A 22,027-nucleotide genomic window follows, 5' to 3' on the forward strand; every position below is an offset into this window, starting at 1 on the left:
TTACTTTCTAACATGACAGTGAAATTGACATTGGATGTTGCACATACTTTCATTTTCTATTTTATTCAAGGACAATTTTCACTGTCTCATTAGGAAATATGCAGTACTTAAGAACTGTTGAAGTATTGATTAAATGATTAGATTCATCTGTTTCTATCTGCTTTAACTGTTGGAATATGTGGTGATTTAACATGGTATTAGATCCAATGCTCTGGGTTCAAACATTGTCTTCTTCATTCATGTCACATTTCAATTAAAAATTTTACGTGTTGGATCTCACTTATTAAATATGTGTTTGAGACCACAATGTGAATGAGAGTGTTAAAATAGTAATTAAATGATTTAAGTTATTAAAATTCCTTTCCTTATGCTAGAACGGTGCCTTTCATGAGTGTAGGTTGTGGGAATCATTCTTAAAAGATTAGTATGACATCCACCGCTATCTTAACTTCTCAACTTGTACAGATTGTTCAATCTAATCCACGGTTATAAATATAATCAGTGACAGCAAACATGATTAAGCTGCTACTTTCTAATTCAATCTTTATTTTTAAAATCACAACTACAAATCAACACAACGATTTTGGTTAAAGAGTAAAAACCCTTTGAAAATTCGCTAAAGAAAACATAATTTATAGGCATAGTAAAATTATAATCCCTTGTAAAATATTAAGATGATCCGTGTCAAGCTCCTTGCTTATCTCCTTATCTCCTCGATAAGCTCTAAGTCCTCACTGGCCAGTCTTCTATAAATGATCAACTCCATACTGACCCTCTGGTATACTTTAAACGGTTGAAGTATAATGGATGTGGTTTGCAAACTAACAAACTTCAAGAGAGGGAAAGCAACAATGGCTTCAAGAACCGGTACTCATAAGATTCTTTTTGATAGGTTCAGGATGTTGGATTGATGGATTGTGGATGATAATTGAAATGGAATGGGAAATGTTATTGATAATTCTCCACTTGAGGTAGGAGACACCGATTACACATACGTGTTTGATAAAATATTTCAATGAATCTCTCTTCCCTACTACATTCCAATAAATAGCCAACTCCTACTCATGATAACTACTATTTAAAATAAAGATAACTAATCTTATCTCCACAAGGGATATCTGCTAATAACTTAATGATACTGGCTAACAAATAAGATAATAAGATAACAAGATAAGATTATAAGATAACCTAGATAAAATAACAACTCCTAGATAAATGAGAGATAACCTAGATAAAATAACAACTCCGAGATAAAGGAGATAACCCTTATCCTTTATTCTTTTTCCTCTGATAGGATTACCCTCGGTACTTTGAATTAGGATTCCTAGTGATTACACGGGTAGATTCCCTATCAATTGCCCCTCCTTGGACACGATCCTTGTCCTCAAGGTCGTGGTTCGGAAACTGCTGCCAGAGGCAACCAGCATCTGCCCAAGTGGCATCTTTGAGTTCTTCTCCAGTCGGCTCAGCCCAAAAAATGAGCAATTGTTTTGCAGCACATCAATGGCTCGGGGTGAATCGTTCATTGCAATTGAAACATAGCCCTTTTTCTCTCCTTCATTGCATTTCCTCCCATGAGAGCTTCTTCACTTGGGTTAGGGAATCATTGGGTTGCAGGGTGGATTTCATTGGATCAGTTGGCGGTGGAGTCGTTTTTGTGAGTTGCAGCTTATCCTCCCTCATGCGCGCAAATTCCACGGCCTCTCACAATGTCCGAGGTTTGAACTTCCTCACATCCATGGAGATGTCCACCCTTAAACCTCCCAAAAAGGTGCCGATCAAGGCCTTCTGCGGCCATCCAACCACCCGATTGGCGAGTCTCTCAAACTCCTTCAAATAATCCCTCAAGGTGCCCTGTTATTGCACGCGTGCAAGGGATTCATCATAATCTTCAAATTCTGTTGGGCCAAACCGAACCAACAACTCCTTCTCAAAGATGATCCAGGTAACAACTACATTGTCGACATGGTAACACTTTTTCAGCCATTGCCACAACTGATTTGCTCCCCTTCTAGGTAAAAGGCAGTAAGCGTGACCTTCTTGTCGTCCTCGGTTTTTTGATACTCAAAGAATTGAGTAGCCCGATCAACCCACACGATGGGATCGTCCCCCGAGAACCTAGGAAAATCCATCTTCATAAGTTTGGTATAATGATCATCCTCGCGATTATGGTGGTGATTATGTCTGCCAATATTGTTGGACTCCTTGGTTTCCTTTTCAGGTTGACGTAAAAAGTCACCATGGGAATTGGACATGGACTCCAATGCCTCCTTCAATGTCTAGGTGATGCTGTCCTTCAACGTACGTTCAAGGTTCTACATGGAGGTCTTGATCTCCTGGAAGTCTACCTCTAGTTTCTCAATGTGTTCCTTCTGGGTCGTCATTGCTCTGATACCAATTGATAGGTACCTATTTTTAACTCAACTATTAATCTAATCTAATCTAATTATAATTATTTGTAATTACATTCCAAATCAACCTTATCTTATCCCTATCATTCCTACCCCCTTAAAAGGAACATGTCCCCAAAGTCCGACTAATACCACTAAATTAAAAGAATTATAAAAAAATTAAAAAGAAAAGAATTAAAAAGGAAATTATCCTTCCATTTTTTATTTTTTTTTGGATAACTTTCTTTGACTTTTCTCTACCACAATTCTTTTTCTTTTTCCTTTTCCTAGACCAAACAAAGAATACAAAACGGCTTCCTCTTCTTCTTCTATTGTTCTTAATAGAGTTCGTGAATAGGCTGTTCTTCTTCGAGATGCTTATTCGTTTAGGGTGAAGATGGGTTTTGCGTTTGTGTAGGCGATGATCCGAGGAACTAAATCGTGGCGGCGTGGGGTTGTGGCCTCTGGGCTGGCGTTGTGGGAGCTTATAGGTTTGGTGCTTGTTGGATCTATAGTCGGGATGAGCAGTGATGAGGTGTGAGGCTGTCGGCAGTGGCTGAAAGGAACAACAGCACTTGTGGTGACGGCGTCGTGGGACGCGGGCTCCGATAATTGTTGGTGTGGCACGGGTTGTGCTGCTGAGTTTTGGTGGTTGGGGCTTTTTGCAGGTCTTGGGTGGGGTGAGTGGGACGGTAGGTGCTGAAATGTTGTCAAGTTGGAACTGCTTGAAACACTCACTGATCACCTGCTCGATCATTCGATCAAGTGCTTCCCGAATTGCTTCTAGTTGATCTGCACTCAAGGGGACTTTTACATACATTGTTGGCTTTGCGGTGAAAGGCTAGTGTTTGTTTTGGGCAATTTTGAATGGGAAATTCAACTGCTCTGATACCAATTGCTAGGTACTCGAGGTTGGGTAGTGACGTGAGATGGGATATTGATAATGAACTCCAATTAAGGCTGAAGACAAACCACAAGTGAATCCAATTGGGGCTGGATACAAACCACAAAGATATACGTCTAAATTATTCTCTACCTTCTTCATTAATAAAATGGTCTATAAATAGACTACAATTGATAATATGATAACTGCTAAAAGAAAACATATCAAATATTCAAAAAAAGTTGATCCTAAATAATTCAAATCCCATTTTAACTTAATTATTAATCTAATCTAATCATTACTAATGATTTGTAATTACATTCCAAATCAACCTTATCTTATCCCTATCACTTTTCCCATACTTCCCCCACAAATGTAAATAATGTGTTCACATAAAAGTAAATGGAATTTACATCCAGTAAGAACTGGTGGATTCCACATAAGGAAATTTCAAATCAAGATGATTATAATTTAATTATTTCTTCTATTTTATTACCATAATACCATATTATGCCCAATAATGGGTCTATCTGAGTGCATGAATATAGAATGAATACTTTATATCTTTCAATGACTTCAAACTGAACATCAGCTAAATATATGGAGCTCGATCTCCTCATATCATACAGGAACGTGGTGTTTGAGCTGTAGAAGATCAGCCTGGTAATTGGCAATCCATTTTTTAATTATCTTGATCTCTTTATTTCTTTGCTTGACCAACCAATGCGGATCAGAAGAAGAATTTGCCACAATGATGTCCAAGCAATGAGAGCCTGCAGAAATGGGGCATTTACTAGACTTAACTCCTAAACAATCTCTTGGAAGATATACAGAAAAATTATTAATAGTAGCATATATATATAACTTTTCTTTCTTTAATTCTTTCAGCTTAAGCTTATGAGAAAAGTAGTGATTTAACATGGTATCAAAGCCAAAGGTCATAAGATTGAACATTGACTTTTTTTAATTCACCTCTATTTAAATTAAATATTCTATGTGTTGGGCCTCACTTATTAAAAAGAAGGTTAAACCCACTCGTGAGGAAGAGTGTTAAAGTAATGATTAGAATATGTTTGAGATTATGTTTGAGAAATAGAGCTTTTAAGTCAAAAAAACACTTTTTGACAAAAGTTTAAAAAAATGTGTTTTGACAATTTTTAGAGTAAAAAAGTTAAAAAAAAAAAAAAAAACTTTTGGATTTTTTTACCAAAGAAGTCAGCTTTTGATTTGGCATACCCTTTTAGGTATTAAAAGTACTTTTTACCCTTCATAACACAATCCTAAATAGGTTTTAAGTGATTAAATTTATCTTTTCCTATTAGCTTAAACTTATGTAAAAATGGTGATTTAACATTTACAATGGTTTCTTTGTACATGTTCTTGTGTATTTCATTTGATCGTATTTTATGTTCTTTAATTGTCCCTTCTTGGCAATTAATTAATTAACAAGCTTGCAGAGGTGAGTATTAATACCTTCAGATGTAGTGACGGCTAAGAGGCTGTGTGATATGTCCTCCAAGACCCTATGATCAAAGATGGATATAAAATGACTAAGTATATATAGAGAGTAATTATAAATTTGCCCACTTCTAATTAAAATGATTAACACTGAAAAAGTTGAGTTTATTTTGTTTACCCTCCACTACTGTAGGGATCTTTTAGCCCATTGGAGAATATGATGTTGCTAGCAAACCTACGGAGAATCAGTTTTATATCCTGCAATTTCACAATGTCAGAAAGCATCGACAGTTATTATCAACGTACGAGAGCAACATCAACCATAAATATATAACAATCAGAAAAGGAACTCATCATCATCATCACACACATATATATATATATATATACCTGACCGCCGTAATAAGTTGTGACCCAATGAGGCCGAGGCTCGACGCCATACAATTTCTTGCAGTAATTGTTGAAGTCGGTTAGATTGAAGGGTAATGGAGGGAACATAGAGCCGTTTGTATCATGGCCAATGGGCATAACCATATCACTACATGACTGCATGTACACATCACACAACACAAGTCATTTAATTATAACCAATTCACAGCCATGAATAAATATTCTCTCTCCCTCTCTAAAGAGAAGAAAAGAAGAGGCATCTAGCCACAACAAAAACATTATTAAGGGCTTAATTTTTAAACATCCCATATTATCACCAATTAAGCACTTAAATATATATAAGATTAAGCTAATATATTTATTTTTTATTTTTATTTAGGGTCAATAGCATTGACACAAAAAGTCGATGTTGAAAATAGGTCATTATCATTAACGTAAAAAATTAAGGCAGACACTAATATATTTTTATCTAATTTTGATATAACATCAGCGGCGGCATTTGAGTCGCCACTAATGGCAAAATTACGTTGCGAATGGCTTTTCACTTCTACTCATGCATGTGCGGGCAAAATTTCCCACTAGTTTATTAGATCTAGACTTTCTTATGTTGCCGTTAATGGCTTAATTCTTGTAATGAAATGTGTTTCCACTAAAACAGTACGATATTATTGTCTACTATTATTGTTATCAATGAGGTTACCTAAACCGGTTGGGCTGCAGACTTTGTGTAGGAATTTTTTTTTTTTTTTCCACTTTTCTAGTCTCATTCTATTTCATTGAGGTGCTAGTGGCCTGTCTGGATTGGATTCTTAAAAATAATCTGAACCGGTTGGGCTTTAGACTTTGTGTTTGTGAAGGGAACCATTCTTTCTTTGTTCAATTCTTTTTCTACTTAATCTTTACAGTTTCTTTGGAAACTTGTCTAGATTTAATTAACTCTCATTTTCTTACTATATTCACTATAGGGGTATGGCCCCAAGAAGCAGTTTACACTTAGTGAATTTCGAACCGTAAACTTCTACGGTTACTCAAAAACTTACAATTCAATAAGCGCCAGTGAGCCAACCCCTTGGGGTTAAGGGGTTGCCCTTTTAATTGGACAGCTATAATTATGACTACTTTGTTTTTAATTAATGAAAAAAAAAAATAACCCCGACAAAGCTTTGTTGGATTGAAACACTTATCACTAGAGAGAGTTTAGTTGTATACCACGTACTAGTGCCAGATAAACAGTGGAACCACGACATATTAGCCATCTTTATATATGTAATAGCTAGTAAGAAAGGCATAAATTGGTGAAAGTAGTTTGCTGGTTCTAGATTTGGATCAATCTTCAATTCCTTTAATCTAAGAAAAGGCATTGTCTTCTACAATTTTTTTAAATTACGGGGACCAACAATCCTTAATGAAAATACTAGACTAAGCTACGTCATCTCAATGCATTAAAAAATTAAAATAAAAAATAAAAAATAAAATAAAAAATAAAAAAGAAAAGAAGAGAAGTTAGGGGTGAGTTGACCACCTGCTTAATTTGTTTTGGGTGGTCAGCCACCCCAAAATAGCTGTTGGAATGGGCTGACCACCCTCATAACAATTTCAAGATTTTATTTTTAGCATCAATCTTTAACCGGCAAAGTCTAGATTATTCATTAACGTACAAAAGAATGCTTCACATCATCTAGATGCAAACTTTATTTTCTCTTTTTCTTATGTGGGACTCTCTTCTAATTTTGAGGCTCTTTAAAACCTTCAATTTAAAACATTCTCAAACCACAAACTAGATATGTATGCATACAAATTTTAAATATATATATATAGAGGCCCATAGGGGACTTTAATGAAGAAGAGGTCCTTGTTGAAGAACTCCTTGTGAAATGAGACTTAAAAGAAGAGCTCTTCATTGAAGAACTCCTTGCAAATAGAGACTTGGAAGAAGTGGAGGAAAGGCTAGGCTAGTTGAACCTTCCTTCTTTGATAGCTTCCATATGATTGGTTTGGTTCTTTTGGTTAAGAACTAACGACACAACCTAATTAAACTCCATCATTATTGCTTTTTTTGCTTAAAAGAAAGTCGGGTCAAACATCCTTCTCTTGCAAAGAATTTCCTCTATTTAAGGCTTAAAAAGGATTGGGGTGATTTCGGTAGATGGTAACTCTTTGATTTGTGGTCACCAATCTAACTGTTGGATTCTTGGATGGGCTGTAATTAGCTAGGCTCTTTAGACAGAAGCCGGTCCAAATGTCTCCCATGCCTACACAATTAATGGACTTCCTGGACCATTGTACAATTGTTCTGAAAAAAAGGTACCTCACAAAAGCCCAAGGGTATTTTTAGTTTGGCATTCAAGCTTTTCACAACAAAATTGTAATCAATTTAGCTTAGCATCTACTTAGCTAGCTTAATCTGTAGCATGAGTCTGATCATTCTTGGAATTGTAATCAATTTATGGTCGCCGCTAATGAGATTTTTTATTTTTTCTCATGTCAATAGCGGCGACCCTAAAGTCGCTCCTATTGACCACTCATCAGCGGCAACTTTCAGGAGTCGCCATCGTTGACCATCATTAGCGGCAACTTGATGGTCACCGCTAATGAGCTTTTTAATTTTTTTTTCTCATGTCAATAGCGGCGACTTAAGATTGCCGCTATTGATCACTCATCAACAGCAACTCTCAGGAGTCGCTGCTATTAATGTTCAATAGAGGTGACTCCTTTGAGTCACTGCTAATGATGGTCAATAGTACCAACTAATAGTCACCGCTACTGTTGTCGTTGCTAAATTATACATATTTGTTTTTAGCGGTGACTATTAAGTCATTGCTAATGACCCCTCAATAACGATGACTTTGAGGTCGCCGCTATTTCTTTGGTTGCTAAAGGCCATGTTGCTTGTAGTATCTAGATGGTTTTATTCATCATAATGCGCAGTGGCTTCCATCAGTTGTATTTGCAAGTGACTTTGACCGTTCTGGTTTCCTTCTAGTTCACTGAGGTGCTAGTAGTCTGTCTAGATTGGGTTTTTCAGTTAAGCTTGTATTTATTTTCTGTTTTTAGTCTGCTTTGTAATTTCCTTTGAATGAATGTATAATAAGTGAGAAAGCTACCTGCCAGCCCCACCCATCAGTTGTTTCACTTGGAGCAGTGAACTCATTCATATCATAGCATGAATGGTTTTGCCTATAACTAGCAACAACACCCGCATATATTCGGCCAAGGGTATCTGTTCCAACAGCTGCTTCATCAATGGCTCTGCACATATCACTCATTAGGTATCTTGGGGCATCATAATTATATTGAGCTGCTCCAGTAACTATATTCTCCAAATAGTCCTTCAGCTCAGAAGACTTATTTAATGGACTGCAAACACAAAAGTTTTAAGTTTATTAGAGTTCAGATATATATATATATAGAGAGAGAGAGAGAGAGAGAGAGAGAACAGTAAATGACAACGAGGAAAAGAAATTAATTACCGGCAAGTATTAAATTTCTTGCTAAGGGTTGAAAGGCCATTACGTGTGGAAGCAACTCTATCAATTTCAGCCCATGATTGCCGGATGGTTTCATAGCAACTTTGACTAGTTTCCTGCACCAGCCATGCTATAAATCTTTGAAGGCTTTAAACATAATTTAATTAACACTAGATGTAAAATGAAAATAAAAATTAAAAGTTGGCGTTTTACTTTAAAATCCTTGGTTACTACTGAGTAGTATCCATCTTGAGGTACAATGTCGTCAAAGTAAAGGATTGGAGCTGAAGAAGCTAGAGATCCAAGGACAACGTGAGGATACTTTAGCCGAAACCATGCTGCAAGCACTGCAAAATTATGTGAAAAAATGTTAGATTTTTAGTGTTGGATAATTTAGTATCAAAACATGTTTGGATGTAAGTTTCAAGTCTAGGTTAAGTCAGTGGAAAAGTTGATTTAAGACATGAGAATTCGAGGTTGTTCATGTTGTCCAACATTGACCTAGTTGGACAAAGTTTTCTTCCAAACATGATGAATTTCCTTCAATATACTTTATAAAAATAACATGTATCTATTTTTTTAATAACATATGAGATATACATTAGTTTTTAATAAAATTTATTCTAACTTTGTCTCTGCTGTTAAAAAAACAAGTGAATCTCAAATGTTCAAGAGACACATGTCATTTTTATAGAGTAGATTAAAGGAAATTTCTCTACCTTAATTTGAAGGAAAATTTTGTCCGAAATAGTCGGGGTAAAATAATCATTACCAGGGATGGACCCATGTGCTAGGTGGTAGTTATTATTAATTTTAAATTCCGCTTATCTGGTGGGGGAGTCGTTTGACTATATTCCAAAATATTGTAGACAAATTAAGCATGAAAAAGTTAGTGACAAGTTAAATACTAATGTCATCTAATATGAATTCATCAAACAAAAAAAATGTCATCTAAAATATACAATATATAGCTAGTGGCTGAGAAATGGATTTATAGTGACTTACTTCCTCCATAGGAGGCTCCAAAAGCGATTACTGGAGAATTTTCTGCAGACAATGTTTTCTTTACGTGTAAGATCACAGCAGCGTAGTCTGCCAAAGCCTGAGCAGAGTTGAAATAACCACGAGTGCTCTCATTCTTCAAAGCCTCTTTCATTGTTCCAAATGGTACCGATTTCCCATAGTACCGATGCTATTATTTAGATCATACAACAATTTTCTCAGTCAAAACTATCATAATTTTCTGTTCCAAATCTGAAGTGAGATGTCATGAAACAAGTATTTCATAATGTAAGATGATAGAAAAAGGTAAATTTAATCATTTAATCTGTACGTTAATATAATAGACATAAATTTCATATCCTCCGACCAATTTAAAATAGTGACAAGTATTTATAAACATTTAAAATGAACATTAAATTTAGTCTAAGTTAGTAAACTAGTATTAACGATGTTAAGAATTTGAATTTGGATCATTTCCAGTTCATTTGAATAGGAGAATATTCAGTCAGTTATAGTATAAGGATATTTTTGTCCCTTCAAAAAGCGAAAAAAACAAAACTACCCTTCAATTATAACTAACTCGATATTCTCAGAAGATCATGTTCCTAAGAATTTAATGTGTCCTTTAAATGTTTATAGACACTTGACACTATTTTAAATAGATTGAAAAATATTTCCTCTAAACTGGTTTAAAGAAAATTTATATCCACGTTCGATATAAGTCACTTTTACCTCTATGTAGAGTTGGAGGGCCTTAAACCGGAGGCCATTATCACTGAGAAACCCAATGCTGCCTAAATCATCATCCAAAGGTCCTTCTGCTCCGAGATATGCAAATATTGGTGCGTTGGAATCCGCTCCACCCCAGTACTTAGAGTTGATAACATATCTTTGTTGAAAAGTGGCGTAGCTATCATGCCTGTAGTTGAAGTGATCAATTGTTTGGGTGTAATAATATGTTTTGACGTCGGACGAGAAGGATGATGTTGTTTGGGGTTCATGCTTCGATGTTCTCCTTCTCACTCCAAGCCTGGGAAGAAAACGCTGCGACGTCGTTGCAGAAACCCAGATTGAGAAAAGAAGGAAGATGAGAGAAAGTAATTGCAATGAGTATCTAAGAGAGTCCATGGCCTTCAACAGGCCAATTGCACAAAAGATTATGCAGAATCTCTTATCAACATTTAAGAATGTCTTTCATTCCATTTATATATAGTCGTTGGTTGTTGTTTGATATATATTGCTATATTTGGTCTGCTGTGACTTGGTCTGGCTGCCTTATCTTGTAAATTCCAGCTGACAGAGGGAATCCTCCCATTGTCTTGTCATTGGCCTCTATATATGACGTTATTGTTAGAATTAATATATTATTTCATTTGAAAATATTTTATATTTTCTTTAGGATTTATTTTTTTCCTTTTGTATTTTAGAGTTTATTTAGAGTTTTTTTGTTTACTACTCTTTGCATCTCTATAAATAGAGATCTATGTAATAGTTTAAGACAATTCAAAAATTCGACAAATATAAGAAACAATGAATGTACAAGATATAGCCCATACGCTTCTTTCCGCTTCTGCTCGCTCTTTTTTGTTTTTTTATTTTTTTTTTATTTTAATATTTTATATTTTATATATATTTCAACAGTTATACAATATACAAACAGATCCCAAAGTAGAGAAGTAGTCTCCATACTCTGTCGTGATTTTTGGTTTTTGGGTCAATTGTTGTATCATTTGGTAGGATGCATGTTTGCTGCAGTGGTACCATGTCAATTAATGATGTTACATATTTATGTTTGTTTGACATTGAAGCAAGTTTCTTGAATGCATTTAAGGAGTATGGGAAATAGAGAGAATAATAGAGGTATTTATATTAATGCCCATCTCACACCGAATTATTGCTTGAAAGCAATATTTGGGTGTGACCCTAACTTATGAATTAAAATTCTCTCTATTTTATTTGAATTGGATAATATCCAATTAGTTATAATGGAGGGTATTTTGTTCCCTAACCTATAGGGTGTCTTGATGGCACATGACTTAGTCGTATGCTTCCAAGTTAGATTCAATGGTTGGATTTACTTGTCATTAGTAAAGTTAACTGTGAGATTAAATTAAGTTTTATCTAATATATAGTTGAAATTAAGTACTACCAACCATTTCACATGGTTGTTGCCTTTACCGGTTGGGGCTCTTCATTGAGACATATTGCCGTTTGTTACCACCTTGTGCGGCCTTTGAAAATTAAAGGCCCGGCTCGTTTATGGTTATTTTAGACTTGTGAATAAAACTATTGCCTGCTGTTTTTATGTTTGTTTACAATGTCTTTACGTTGGCGCTGTGTTGTTGGGGTGCTCACTCTTTTATTGTTGTATGATTCCCTGTAACCCATTTTCCCATATTTGAATAGAAAAAAAAAAAAATAAAGTTGAAATTAAGTAATCGTTATTAATAATGATGATCAAATAGTTATAATTAAATAATTATTAATTATAAATTTAATCTACTAGTCAAGATTAAGTGTATGTTAATATCGAACCGTCATTTTCTCATCCATATTTTAATGACAGTTGAATTATGTCTATTAATTTCGAAATTACATGTCTGTCAATGAACATACATGGAAACTGCACATTGAAACTGCTAAATTTACGCTATATAGTCCCTACATATACCAGTTTTAAATATACTGAAAATTTTATTTTTTTCAATCTCTCTAAAAAGCCTTTTGCAGTTTTGAAAATCGTATTTCTTTCATTGCCAGAATAAAAACTCTGAAAGTGTTAGGGTTTTGTTTCGTTTTATGCAAAAAAAAAAAAACCCAATCAAACTTCTTAATTAACCCGGTGCATATATATATACCAATTGATTAGAATTTGTGGGAGAAAATAAATTCTTAAAGAAAGTCCTTATGAGCATTTACTTTTTTGCTTTAAATTTTTGTACTACATAATGTCCATTTTCTACATTTTATTATGATTGTGCTTGTGCTTGTGGACGTATTGTAACTTGGTTGGTTGGCCGGCAAATCAGAATGGGTTACAAAATAATTTCCACGCTCTAATAATAAAGAAGTACCCCATCAACATCATTAATTCCCTATAATAAAGAAGTGTCCCATTTCTTTCCCAACACCATTTTCAACTTTATATGCCTTTAATGCTCTCTCCAAATTACAACTTCTCTTTTTTCCTTTAGGTCTTCCCCTTGATAGTGGGATTATCCATCCTTTCTAATTTCCCTATATATTAATTATTTTGTTGTAATAAGACATATCACATAAGGAGTTTTTTTCCTAACCATTATTTAATTCATTCAACAATTATTTCTTAAACACATAACTCTTTAGATTCCTAAACTTTTTGAAGAACACAAGGTTTGAAAATGATTATCTGCATCATTTATTTGGTGAAAGCAAGAAGATCAGTGTAGTACTCAGTTATCCATCCTTCGATTATCTTAACCTCCTCCTTTCTCTGCATCATGACCGACCACTCTGGATCACTTTTCTCTGCGCGAAGTATATCCAAGCAATGAGATCCTGCAAAAATAAAATTATTTTATTTTATAATTAATACCCTTTTTTAAAAAATGAGTTGAGAATACAAACCGTTAACAGTATGGACTGCAACAACAGTACGTGATACGTTTTCAAGCACCCTGGAATCAGAAATATTAGAAAAGCTGTTAATTAATTAATGTTTATCTGGTTAATTAATTACCCGCTGCTACTGTAAGGATCTCTGAGCCCATTGGAGAATATAATGTTACTTCCAAACCTGTGGAGAATCAACTTTATATCCTGCAATTTTCCATTAAAAAAAAAAAAATTCAAAATGTTAATTGTTTTAATATTCGAAGTTAACCTGTGGAGAATCAACTTTATATCCTGCAATTTTCTATTAAAAAAAAAAAAATTCAAAATGTTAATTATTTTAATATTCGAAGTTTTTTCTGAATATATATATATATGTGTGTGTGTGTGTGTGTGTGAATACATACATGGCCTCCGTAGTAAGTAGTGACCCAATGAGGGCGAGGGGCAGGCACACCATAAAACCTGCTGCAAATCTCAATAAAGCTGCTTAGGACAAAAGGATCCGGTGGGAACATAGAATCGTTGCCAATTCCTATGGGCATCACCATCTCACTACATGCCTAAAATTGCATGGAGAGGTTTATATATAATTAAGTAGTCGTAAAGGACAATTAGGACACGTTAATTTTCAATGGGCATATCAAATTTAAGAGTAACTTTTTTTAATCCAAATGAGGAGCGGCCACCCCTCACTAAATGAAGGGTTGTTGACTTGTTATGAGAGGAGACTCTCAATTAAGGAAGGTAAATTAGTGATACTTATAATCCTGATGTTCAAGAGTTTCTTTCCTAAGCATTATTTAATCGACTTCATATATAATTACATTCAATCGTGTTGAAATTAACAATAATTGATTAATTAACACCTTAATTAGGTGATCATGAATCCTTGAGCCTCTTTAATTAATTAGTCCCCTCACGGTACTCTTACCTTTTGAGCAACAGCAAAGGGGCATTTCATAGCTCATATATATATAAGGAGATTAATTTGAAGCTCAAATTGTTAAAAACAATATCTTCCATGCACTATGCATACGAAGAACACCAGGATCATATATTGCTCACAGTTTAATTAGCACAAGCCACCACTTTCTAAAAACAATGAAGTTTATTCAAGAAAACATGATAACATGAAGAGATCGAGACATACCTTTCGGCTTTAAACACCAACACAAAACTCTTTCTGCTTTTCTCCTTAATTATTATTCAATATCAATGGTCAGGAAAGTTGACTCACTTATTTGTTCTCTTTTTTATTCGTGTAGGCCTAGAGGAGTGAGAAAACTTTTTTTTTCTTTTTTTCTTTCCCAAAACCCTAATTGGCTTACGCCCCCCTAACCCTAGGGAGAAAGCCCATGTAATATTGGCCGGTCATCCCTATGGTAGGGTCGCGTATTATTGATTTATTTTGTCTAATTGAATAAGGAAAATGGTTACGGGGGAGAATGCTTCCTATTCTTGATCCAGAAGGAATGAACGATCCTCAAAAACGAAAATAGGGTGAGCTCCCCAATAATAGACCCAAAAGAAACTAAAATAGTGTTGAAATAATTACAAAGGGTAAAAAATAGGTCAAACAATTAATTCGGTCCTCTCAATGGGCTAGCTGCACAAAGTGATTATAAAAGCAAAATAGACACAGATTAAGGCGAACTTATATGAGCCCCCACTTGGAACCAACAACATCCATCGGAAGGAGAATGAAGCCGAAGATGAACAGTCAAAGTTCGAATCAAGGACTGTAGAAGAGAGAGGTACCAATACAAATTCAGTTTCAAAAGCCTCCATACCTAGATCTAACCAATACAGTTCAAGGAGATAATAACCCATAACAAAAAACAATAAAAAATACAAATAACAACAGAAATACAAAAGAAATAAACAAAACACAGCAAAACAATCAGCAAGAAGCTTGAGGAAGTTCTAAGAGAAAAAAAAAAAAAAAAACCATAGTTTCAATGGGCTTCGAACTCCTGTGTTATCTCATAACTAGCTAAAAGTTATCATTAATTATATATTATTTTACTAAAGAAAATATAATTGCACTCTATGATTTATTTAATTATATAAGAGGTTTCTAATTACTAAATGTTACATTTGACTCCAGCCCCACGAAATATTTGTAGAGAATTAAAGTCAAATTAATTTACTACTACTTTATTTATGTTAGGTTTTATCTAGTCTTGGCAAATTATGTGTCCAAACATGTTGAGTTGTAGGTTTTGGTTTGGGGTTAAGTCGGTGTCAAGTGTTCAAGAGAAGGTTCAAATTGAAGTTTAGAAGGCTTCAATCACAAACTCGTTCAATCAAACCAGTGCATTATGTTCCCATACATAAACCCGAGAGGGTCAATCGCAAGTTCAATCGAAGTGGTGTAGCAGTTCACATTCAAATTCCTAAGAGGTTCGATCACAAGGTCGATCACACTTCGTTCAATAGAAGATGTATATCATTGTTTCATACTTAAACCCGAGAGCCTCGATCGCATTTTAATCAGACTTTGTCTAGTCAAATTGACGTTATCGCATGAAACCCAAAAGTTTGTTCGATCGAAGTTGGTATTTGTTCAATCGAACCAATTAACCACTAGCAATTTTAATTGTTAGCTGAATTTGTTATTAAACCTCAGTTTCCTCCCCAAGTACCTATATAAAATTTTTGAGAGACAATTTTTAGAAGGTGTGGAAAGCACTTATTCTTTGTTAATGGAAATTTACCAACCTTCCCAAGCCTAAACTGTAACACCCCGCTTTAAGACTAGAGTTAACAACGCCATAATTTTTGCCTGAGTGTGTTTGGGTTAGTCCTAAATCCTAAATAGAGAGAGAAGGAGAATCATAGATCTTTGTAGGAAAAGACGGAGTGGGGTGGGGGGGGGGGGATGGTATTGGGCATGGCCTCCTCCCAGTCCTTTGAAATCTCACATCAAATGGTGAAGGTATATCCAAACTTTAATTGTTTGCCCACTACCCAGTAAAAAGCTTGACCCTACTCATAATTAAAAGGCTTGGCCTTTCCATTAAAAGATTTGGTGTATTCCAAATAATCATAATTAATATGATATATATAATCAACTACAAACTAATACTTATAAGTCACAAAACTTCGGATTTAAATCTTCTGTATATTAATCTTGTGAATACAAATCAATTAGATACAATGTACGTACTGATCAATATGCTCCAATGCTCAAATGCTGCTCAAGTAATTCTCAGAAAATAAAGCACTACTTTTATTAAATAAGTAAACACTATCAAGTATATATACATCATGAGTTTCATTAGATATTGTACGTAGACACACTCAGGCTTTAATTTTCCAAATCTTTAATTTATTTCTTGAAATTAAGCGAGAAGATCAATGTAGTACTTGGTGATCCATCCTTCGATTATCTTAACCTCCTCCTTTCGCTGCTTCACCAACCACTCTGGATCACTTTGCTCTGCTGGAAGTATATCCAAGCAATGAGATCCTGCAAAAATAAAATTCTGATTTCTTCTCTTTTTCTAATTAATACCTTTTTTTTTTTTTTTTTGAAAAATGAGTTGAGTATATATACAAACCGTTAACAGTATGGACTGCAACAACACTGTGTGATATGTTTTCAAGCACCCTGGAATCAGAAATAGAAATGCTGTTAAATTAATTAAACTTAATTAATTAATGTTAATCTGGTTATAAATTAATTACCCGCCGCTACTGTAAGGATCTCTGAGCCCATTTGAGAATATAATGTTACTTCCAAACTTGTGGAGAATCAATTTGATATCCTGCAATTTTCCATTAAAAGAAATTAATTCAAAATAATCGTTTTATTAGTCGATCGAAGTGTTTTCTGAAAATATATGTGAAAATACATACATGGCCTCCGTAGTAAGTAGTGACCCAATGAGGGCGAGGGGGCACACCAAAAAACCTGCTGCACATCTCAGTATAGCTGCTTAGGACAAAAGGGTCCGGTTGGAACATGGAATCGTTGCCAATAACTCCTATGGGCATCACCATCTCGGTACATGTCTAAAATTGCATATATGGAGATCGAGGTTAAACTAAAATCAAAGAGAGGTTTATAAGTAAGCAGTCGTAATTAAAGGACAATTAGGACACGTTTTCAATGGGGCATATCAAATTTAAGAGTAATGTTACGGACCCACTTTTGAAGAAATTTAATTTCTTTTTAGGTATTGCTAAAAGGAAAAGACTCATGTCCTTTTTATTTATTATTATTATTATTATTATTATTATTATCATGATTAATTAAAAGTGATATTTAAGAAGATATATAATAAGATGTAGATGTATAGATAATGTACCTGCCATCCCCATCCCACATCTGTTTCAGATACACTTGTGGGTCCATTATTAACGTAGCATGAGTGATTTCCTATATAAGCAACCAGACCTGCAAATATTTTGGTGAGAATATCGGTTCCAAAAGGAGCTCCATCAATGCCACCACAGATAATGTTGACCGGATAATTTGGAGGAGCATTATATTGGGCTGCACCCGTATATATCATCATCAAATAATCCTTCAGCTCAGAAGACTTGTTTAGGGTACTGAAACATAAACAATATTCTTAATATTTTAATATTTTAACATTTTCAGTTTGTTGATAATTGCAAAGGCTATATATATATATATGGAAAAAATATAATTTAGCCCCCTAAACTACTAGTCATTTGCGATTTAGCCTCCCAATGTTCAAAAAGAAATAAAAGAGCCCCTCAAACTATCAGCCAGTTGCAATTTAGCCACCCCGTTAGTCATCACCATCAAATATGATGAAAAATTCAATACAACATCCTTTTGGCAAGGTTAAGTTACTAAAATGCTCTTCTGAAAACAAATAAATAAATAAAAATAAAAAATAAAAAATAAAAAATAAAAAATAAAAAATTTAAAAAATGTCCTCAAAACGATGTTGTTTTGGAAAAAAAAAATAATAATTAATTAAAAAACGTGGTTTAGGGGTGGCTTGCCGGCCACCCCATGGACTTTGAAAACCAGTGAACCGAAATAGCTGCTCCGCTAGTTGTCTCGATCCCTCCGGAGCTCCTTCAGTCAAGTCTAAAGCACAAAGTGGAAGAGCTCCTCCGCCGAATACAAATAGTTAGGGTTTTCTTCTTTCTTTTCACTTTGGGTTCAAAATCCAAAAGCCATGTCCGGCCTCCACCGGTCCTCCAGTGGTGCTCCACACAAGAACGGGCTTCCTCCCCAGGAACTCTTCAACCATCTTTGCAGGTTTGTATCACTACTTTTGTCTCTCTCTATTTCCTGATTCCTTCATGCGCTGTTTGGGCGCCGGGAAAACGTTAGAAAATAGTAAAGTCTTCAAGTCTTCTAGAAGATTCGGTCGAATGGACTGTTGTTCGGTTTTCGCTCCCTTTGATTTCTTAACAATTAGAATGTTGCTTGATGCTTGTCACGCGCACATCATTTTGTTACAATTTAAGTTTTAGGCTTTAGTGTGCTTGTCACTGCATGATAGGAAGGCAAAAAAAGAGGAAATTTGGGAAGAAACCAAAAAGTGTAATCAGAGAAAGAGAGTGAGAGAGGGATTGAAAAACAGAGAGAGAGTTTGGGAATTAAGTTGAACAAATGGCTGAATTTGTGGAGGAAGGAAATTTTAGAGAAAGAGAGTACTTGCGTCTCAGTTGAGGATGGTGGTGGCCGGCGAGCCACTCCCAGGCCTGTAGGGTAGCCACCCAGCCACCCCCATAGCCTAGGGGTGGCTTGCCGGCAACCTCATACTAAACCTTTTCTAATTAATTTTTTAATTTTTTTTCCTCAAAACGACGTTGTTTTGAGGGCATTTTTTAATTTGATTTTTTTTTTCAAAAGGGCATTTTTGTAACTTAACTTTGTCAAAACGACGTAATTTTGAGTTTTCCATCCTATTTTATGATAATGACTAACAAAGTGGTCAAATTACAACTGTTTGATAGTTTGAGAGGCTACTTTATTATTTTTTAAACATTAGTGGGCTAAAATGAAAATGACTGGTAGTTTAGGGGGCTAAATTATATATATATATATATATATATATATATATATATATATATATATATATATATATATATATATCTATCTGTCTCTGTGTGTGTGTACGTACTTGCAAGTCTTGAATGTGCTGCTAAGGATTGAAAGACCATCAGGCTTAGATGCAACTTCATCAATTTCCGTCCACGACTTTTTTATGGTTTGATAGCAACTCTCACTGGCTTCCTGCATCATATATACATTAAAATGAAAAGATTAATGCTACTACCAAAAATCAAAAATAAAAAAAGTCTGTAGCAACCACTATTTTGTTGTTGCTCTTCAGCAATGACTTAATTAGGTCATTGCTAATAACTCATAAGTCGTTGATGTACGTTTAGAGTCGTCACTAATAGATTCAAAATCCAAAACCAAATGCCTCACATCCTTAAATTGTATGGCAGTTGTATATTGTAAATGATAAATACTCTAACAAGATAATCATGGATGAGAGACCAACTCAATCTCTAATAAGGTGAGGTGTTGGGTAGGTTTGGGTATTATCGGGTGGACTTTGTGTTTCAGTGGGTAAAGGAGTTTGGAGGGGAATATATTTTCTTTGAAAACAACATCTCTTAAGATAATGTAACCTATCTATAAAATTTCAAATATGTTATCATCCTAATCTAAAGTGTTTGAGTTACATCTTCTTATCTTCAAACCAACTCAATCTCAAGTCTTATCTCAAGAGACTCAAGATAAGAAGCTATAACTCAAACACTTTAGATTAGGATGACAACATATTTGAAATTGTATAAATATGCTACATTATCTCAAGAGATATTGTATATTTAAATTGTAACGCTTCAAATTATAAATATAATCCATCTAGGCAAGGTGGAAAACAATATATTCTCTAAGTTTACATATATTTAAATAGCTAGCATTAATCAAGAGGGAGAAAAAGAAAGTATTCGAATTGTTACCCTAAAATCCGTGGTGACAATCGAAATATATCCATCTTGGGGCGTGATGTCATCGAAGTAAAGGATTGGAGCTGACGAGGCCAAAGCTCCAATGGCAACATGAGGATATTTTAGCCGAAACCATGAAGCTAGCACTGAACCACCATTTGATGAATATATACAAAATTAATAATTTACATGCTATCAAATTAAAGAATATATATATCAAATTAATGAATATGTCACGTACTTCCCCCATATGATCCTCCAATAACAACAACTGGAGAATAATCTGCATGTAATATTTTCTTTAAATGAATGATGATTTCTGCATAATCTGCTATTGCTTGGGCTGAGTTGAAGTACCCCAGAGTGCTTGCGTTTCTAAGCGCTTCTTCCCTTGATCCGAATGGTATTGACTTTCCATAATATCGGTGCTGATATGATGAAAATAATCATAGATTTTGAATACATGATTTCAGCAAAACAAGCATATTATATTATCAAAATTTGATTAATACCTCTATATACACTATGAGAGCCTTAAACTTGGCGGCGTTATCAGTGAGAAATCCGACAAAAGCTAGATCACCATCCAACGGCGCTTCTGCTCCAAAATAAGCCAAAATTGGGGCGCTACAATTTGCACCACCCCAGTACTTGGAGTTGATAACATATCTTTGCTTAAAAGTGGCGTAGCTTTCAGGTCTGTAGTTGAAGTGATCGAGTGTTTGATCAAAGTAAAATGTTTGGAAGTCATCTGAAACGTTAGCCGATGCAGATATTGTTTCAGGATCATGTAGAATTGCTCGTCCAATTGGACTCAGCCTAAGAATATTGTATAGTGTTGCAGAGACAGTAGTTGAGAAAATAAGAAAGAGGAAAGGAAGCCATTGCAATGAAATTGTTAGATTGTACTTCATGGCAGTCAACTGAGAGCACAAGGTTTCTGAGATCGCATAGCATGTCTTTATATATATATATATATATATATATATATATATAAGAAAAAAAATTGTTTATCTGATCCTTTAGGTTTGAAGTTATATCAAATTGATTCTTGGGATACAACATCATCTTGAAGATTATTCAAAACAACGAAAAGGGTGACATTTTCATATTAGCCTCCTTAATTTTTTATTTTTTGTTTATTTATTTTTTCAAGTGGCTATTTTTATATATTTTTTTTGGAAAAACTACACTTTAGCCTTTTAATTATCACTCATTTTTTATTTACACTTCCAAACTTAAAAAAATAACATAAGTGCCTCCCATATTACCACCACGTGTCAAATTAGGGTGCGTTTGAGATTGTGATTTCGCAAGAATAATCTACGATTTTAAAAGATATCGCAAAATATAATACGTTTGACATTGCAATTTAAAATACACTTCATTTAAAATTGAAAAAAAAAAATCTACGATATCTATAAGCAGTCTAGGAAGTACTTATTTAAAGGAAACTAATGTTCTTCGGGAAAGGGAGAGTACAAAAAAATTTGCCCTTCACAAGATAATCAAGGACAATATTGTCCTCCTAAATACACTAAATGGATACGCTCAATTTCAAATGAAATTGAGAGAATCATTTTCCTTGTTTGAAAAACAACAAATTTAAACCAAAATCATGATTTCACGTAACAAATATTCGACATAAAAAAGTATTTTTTAATATCTTTTACTAAACGCCTTTGCAATTTTAAAAAAGTAGCGATTTTAAAAAATAGTGATTTTAAAAATAGAATCTTTTAAAAATGCAATTTTTAAAATCTCACTTATTGAAACCGCAATCCCAAACAGACCCTTAGACACTTTTGTATTTTTATACCAAAAATATGCTCATAAAGTTATTAAAAATAATCAATTTGAAACAAATTAAAAAAAAAAAAAAAAAA

General features: G+C 34.3%; 2 protein-coding genes across 3 annotated transcripts; both read right to left on the minus strand.

Moving 5' to 3' along the window:
* Positions 1 to 3,894: 3,894 nt before the first annotated feature.
* LOC132162837 (uncharacterized) lies at positions 3,895 to 10,718 on the minus strand. 2 transcript variants are annotated; one of them, XM_088519183.1, is made up of 9 exons: positions 10,344 to 10,718; positions 9,594 to 9,780; positions 8,802 to 8,935; positions 8,592 to 8,704; positions 8,226 to 8,478; positions 5,122 to 5,277; positions 4,910 to 4,989; positions 4,747 to 4,796; positions 3,895 to 4,046 (listed from the first exon to the last, which is right to left on the minus strand). In XM_088519183.1, the coding sequence occupies exons 1-9, from the start codon at positions 10,716 to 10,718 to the stop codon at positions 3,895 to 3,897; spliced, it is 1,500 nt and encodes a 499-aa protein (XP_088375309.1). The 2 variants fall into 2 exon arrangements, with proteins under 2 accessions (XP_088375309.1, XP_059429038.2); XM_059573055.2 differs by having other exon boundaries at positions 10,323 to 10,718.
* A 2,269-nt stretch (positions 10,719 to 12,987) lies between these two features.
* LOC132162838 (uncharacterized) lies at positions 12,988 to 21,055 on the minus strand. The gene is made up of 9 exons (XM_088519168.1): positions 20,654 to 21,055; positions 20,383 to 20,569; positions 20,154 to 20,287; positions 19,301 to 19,413; positions 17,498 to 17,744; positions 17,046 to 17,201; positions 16,875 to 16,954; positions 13,197 to 13,246; positions 12,988 to 13,127 (listed from the first exon to the last, which is right to left on the minus strand). Exons 1-9 carry the CDS (start codon positions 21,053 to 21,055, stop codon positions 12,988 to 12,990), a joined length of 1,509 nt encoding a protein of 502 aa, XP_088375294.1.
* Positions 21,056 to 22,027: the final 972 nt, after the last annotated feature.

This window comes from Corylus avellana, chromosome 8 (genome assembly GCF_965113065.1).
Source record: "Corylus avellana chromosome 8, dhCorAvel1.hap1.2, whole genome shotgun sequence".
In the NCBI taxonomy this organism is placed as follows: Eukaryota; Viridiplantae; Streptophyta; class Magnoliopsida; order Fagales; family Betulaceae; genus Corylus; species Corylus avellana.

Excerpts from the sequence above, each read along its gene's own strand:
- LOC132162837 (XM_059573055.2), bottom strand. The coding sequence starts at position 10,718 with ATGGACTCTCTTAGATACTCATTGCAATTACTTTCTCTCATCTTCCTT. Across the intron at positions 9,781-10,322 it reads CCCTCCAACTCTACATAGAG|CATCGGTACTATGGGAAATC; the intron begins GTAAAAGTGACT and ends TCTAAATAATAG. Across the intron at positions 8,936-9,593 it reads TGGAGCCTCCTATGGAGGAA|TGCTTGCAGCATGGTTTCGG; the intron begins GTAAGTCACTAT and ends ATAATTTTGCAG.
- LOC132162838 (XM_088519168.1), bottom strand. The coding sequence starts at position 21,055 with ATGAAGTACAATCTAACAATTTCATTGCAATGGCTTCCTTTCCTCTTT. Across the intron at positions 16,955-17,045 it reads CTACTTACTACGGAGGCCAT|GATATCAAATTGATTCTCCA; the intron begins GTATGTATTTTC and ends GGAAAATTGCAG. Across the intron at positions 13,247-16,874 it reads GATCCTTACAGTAGCGGCGG|GGTGCTTGAAAACGTATCAC; the intron begins GTAATTAATTTA and ends TTCTGATTCCAG.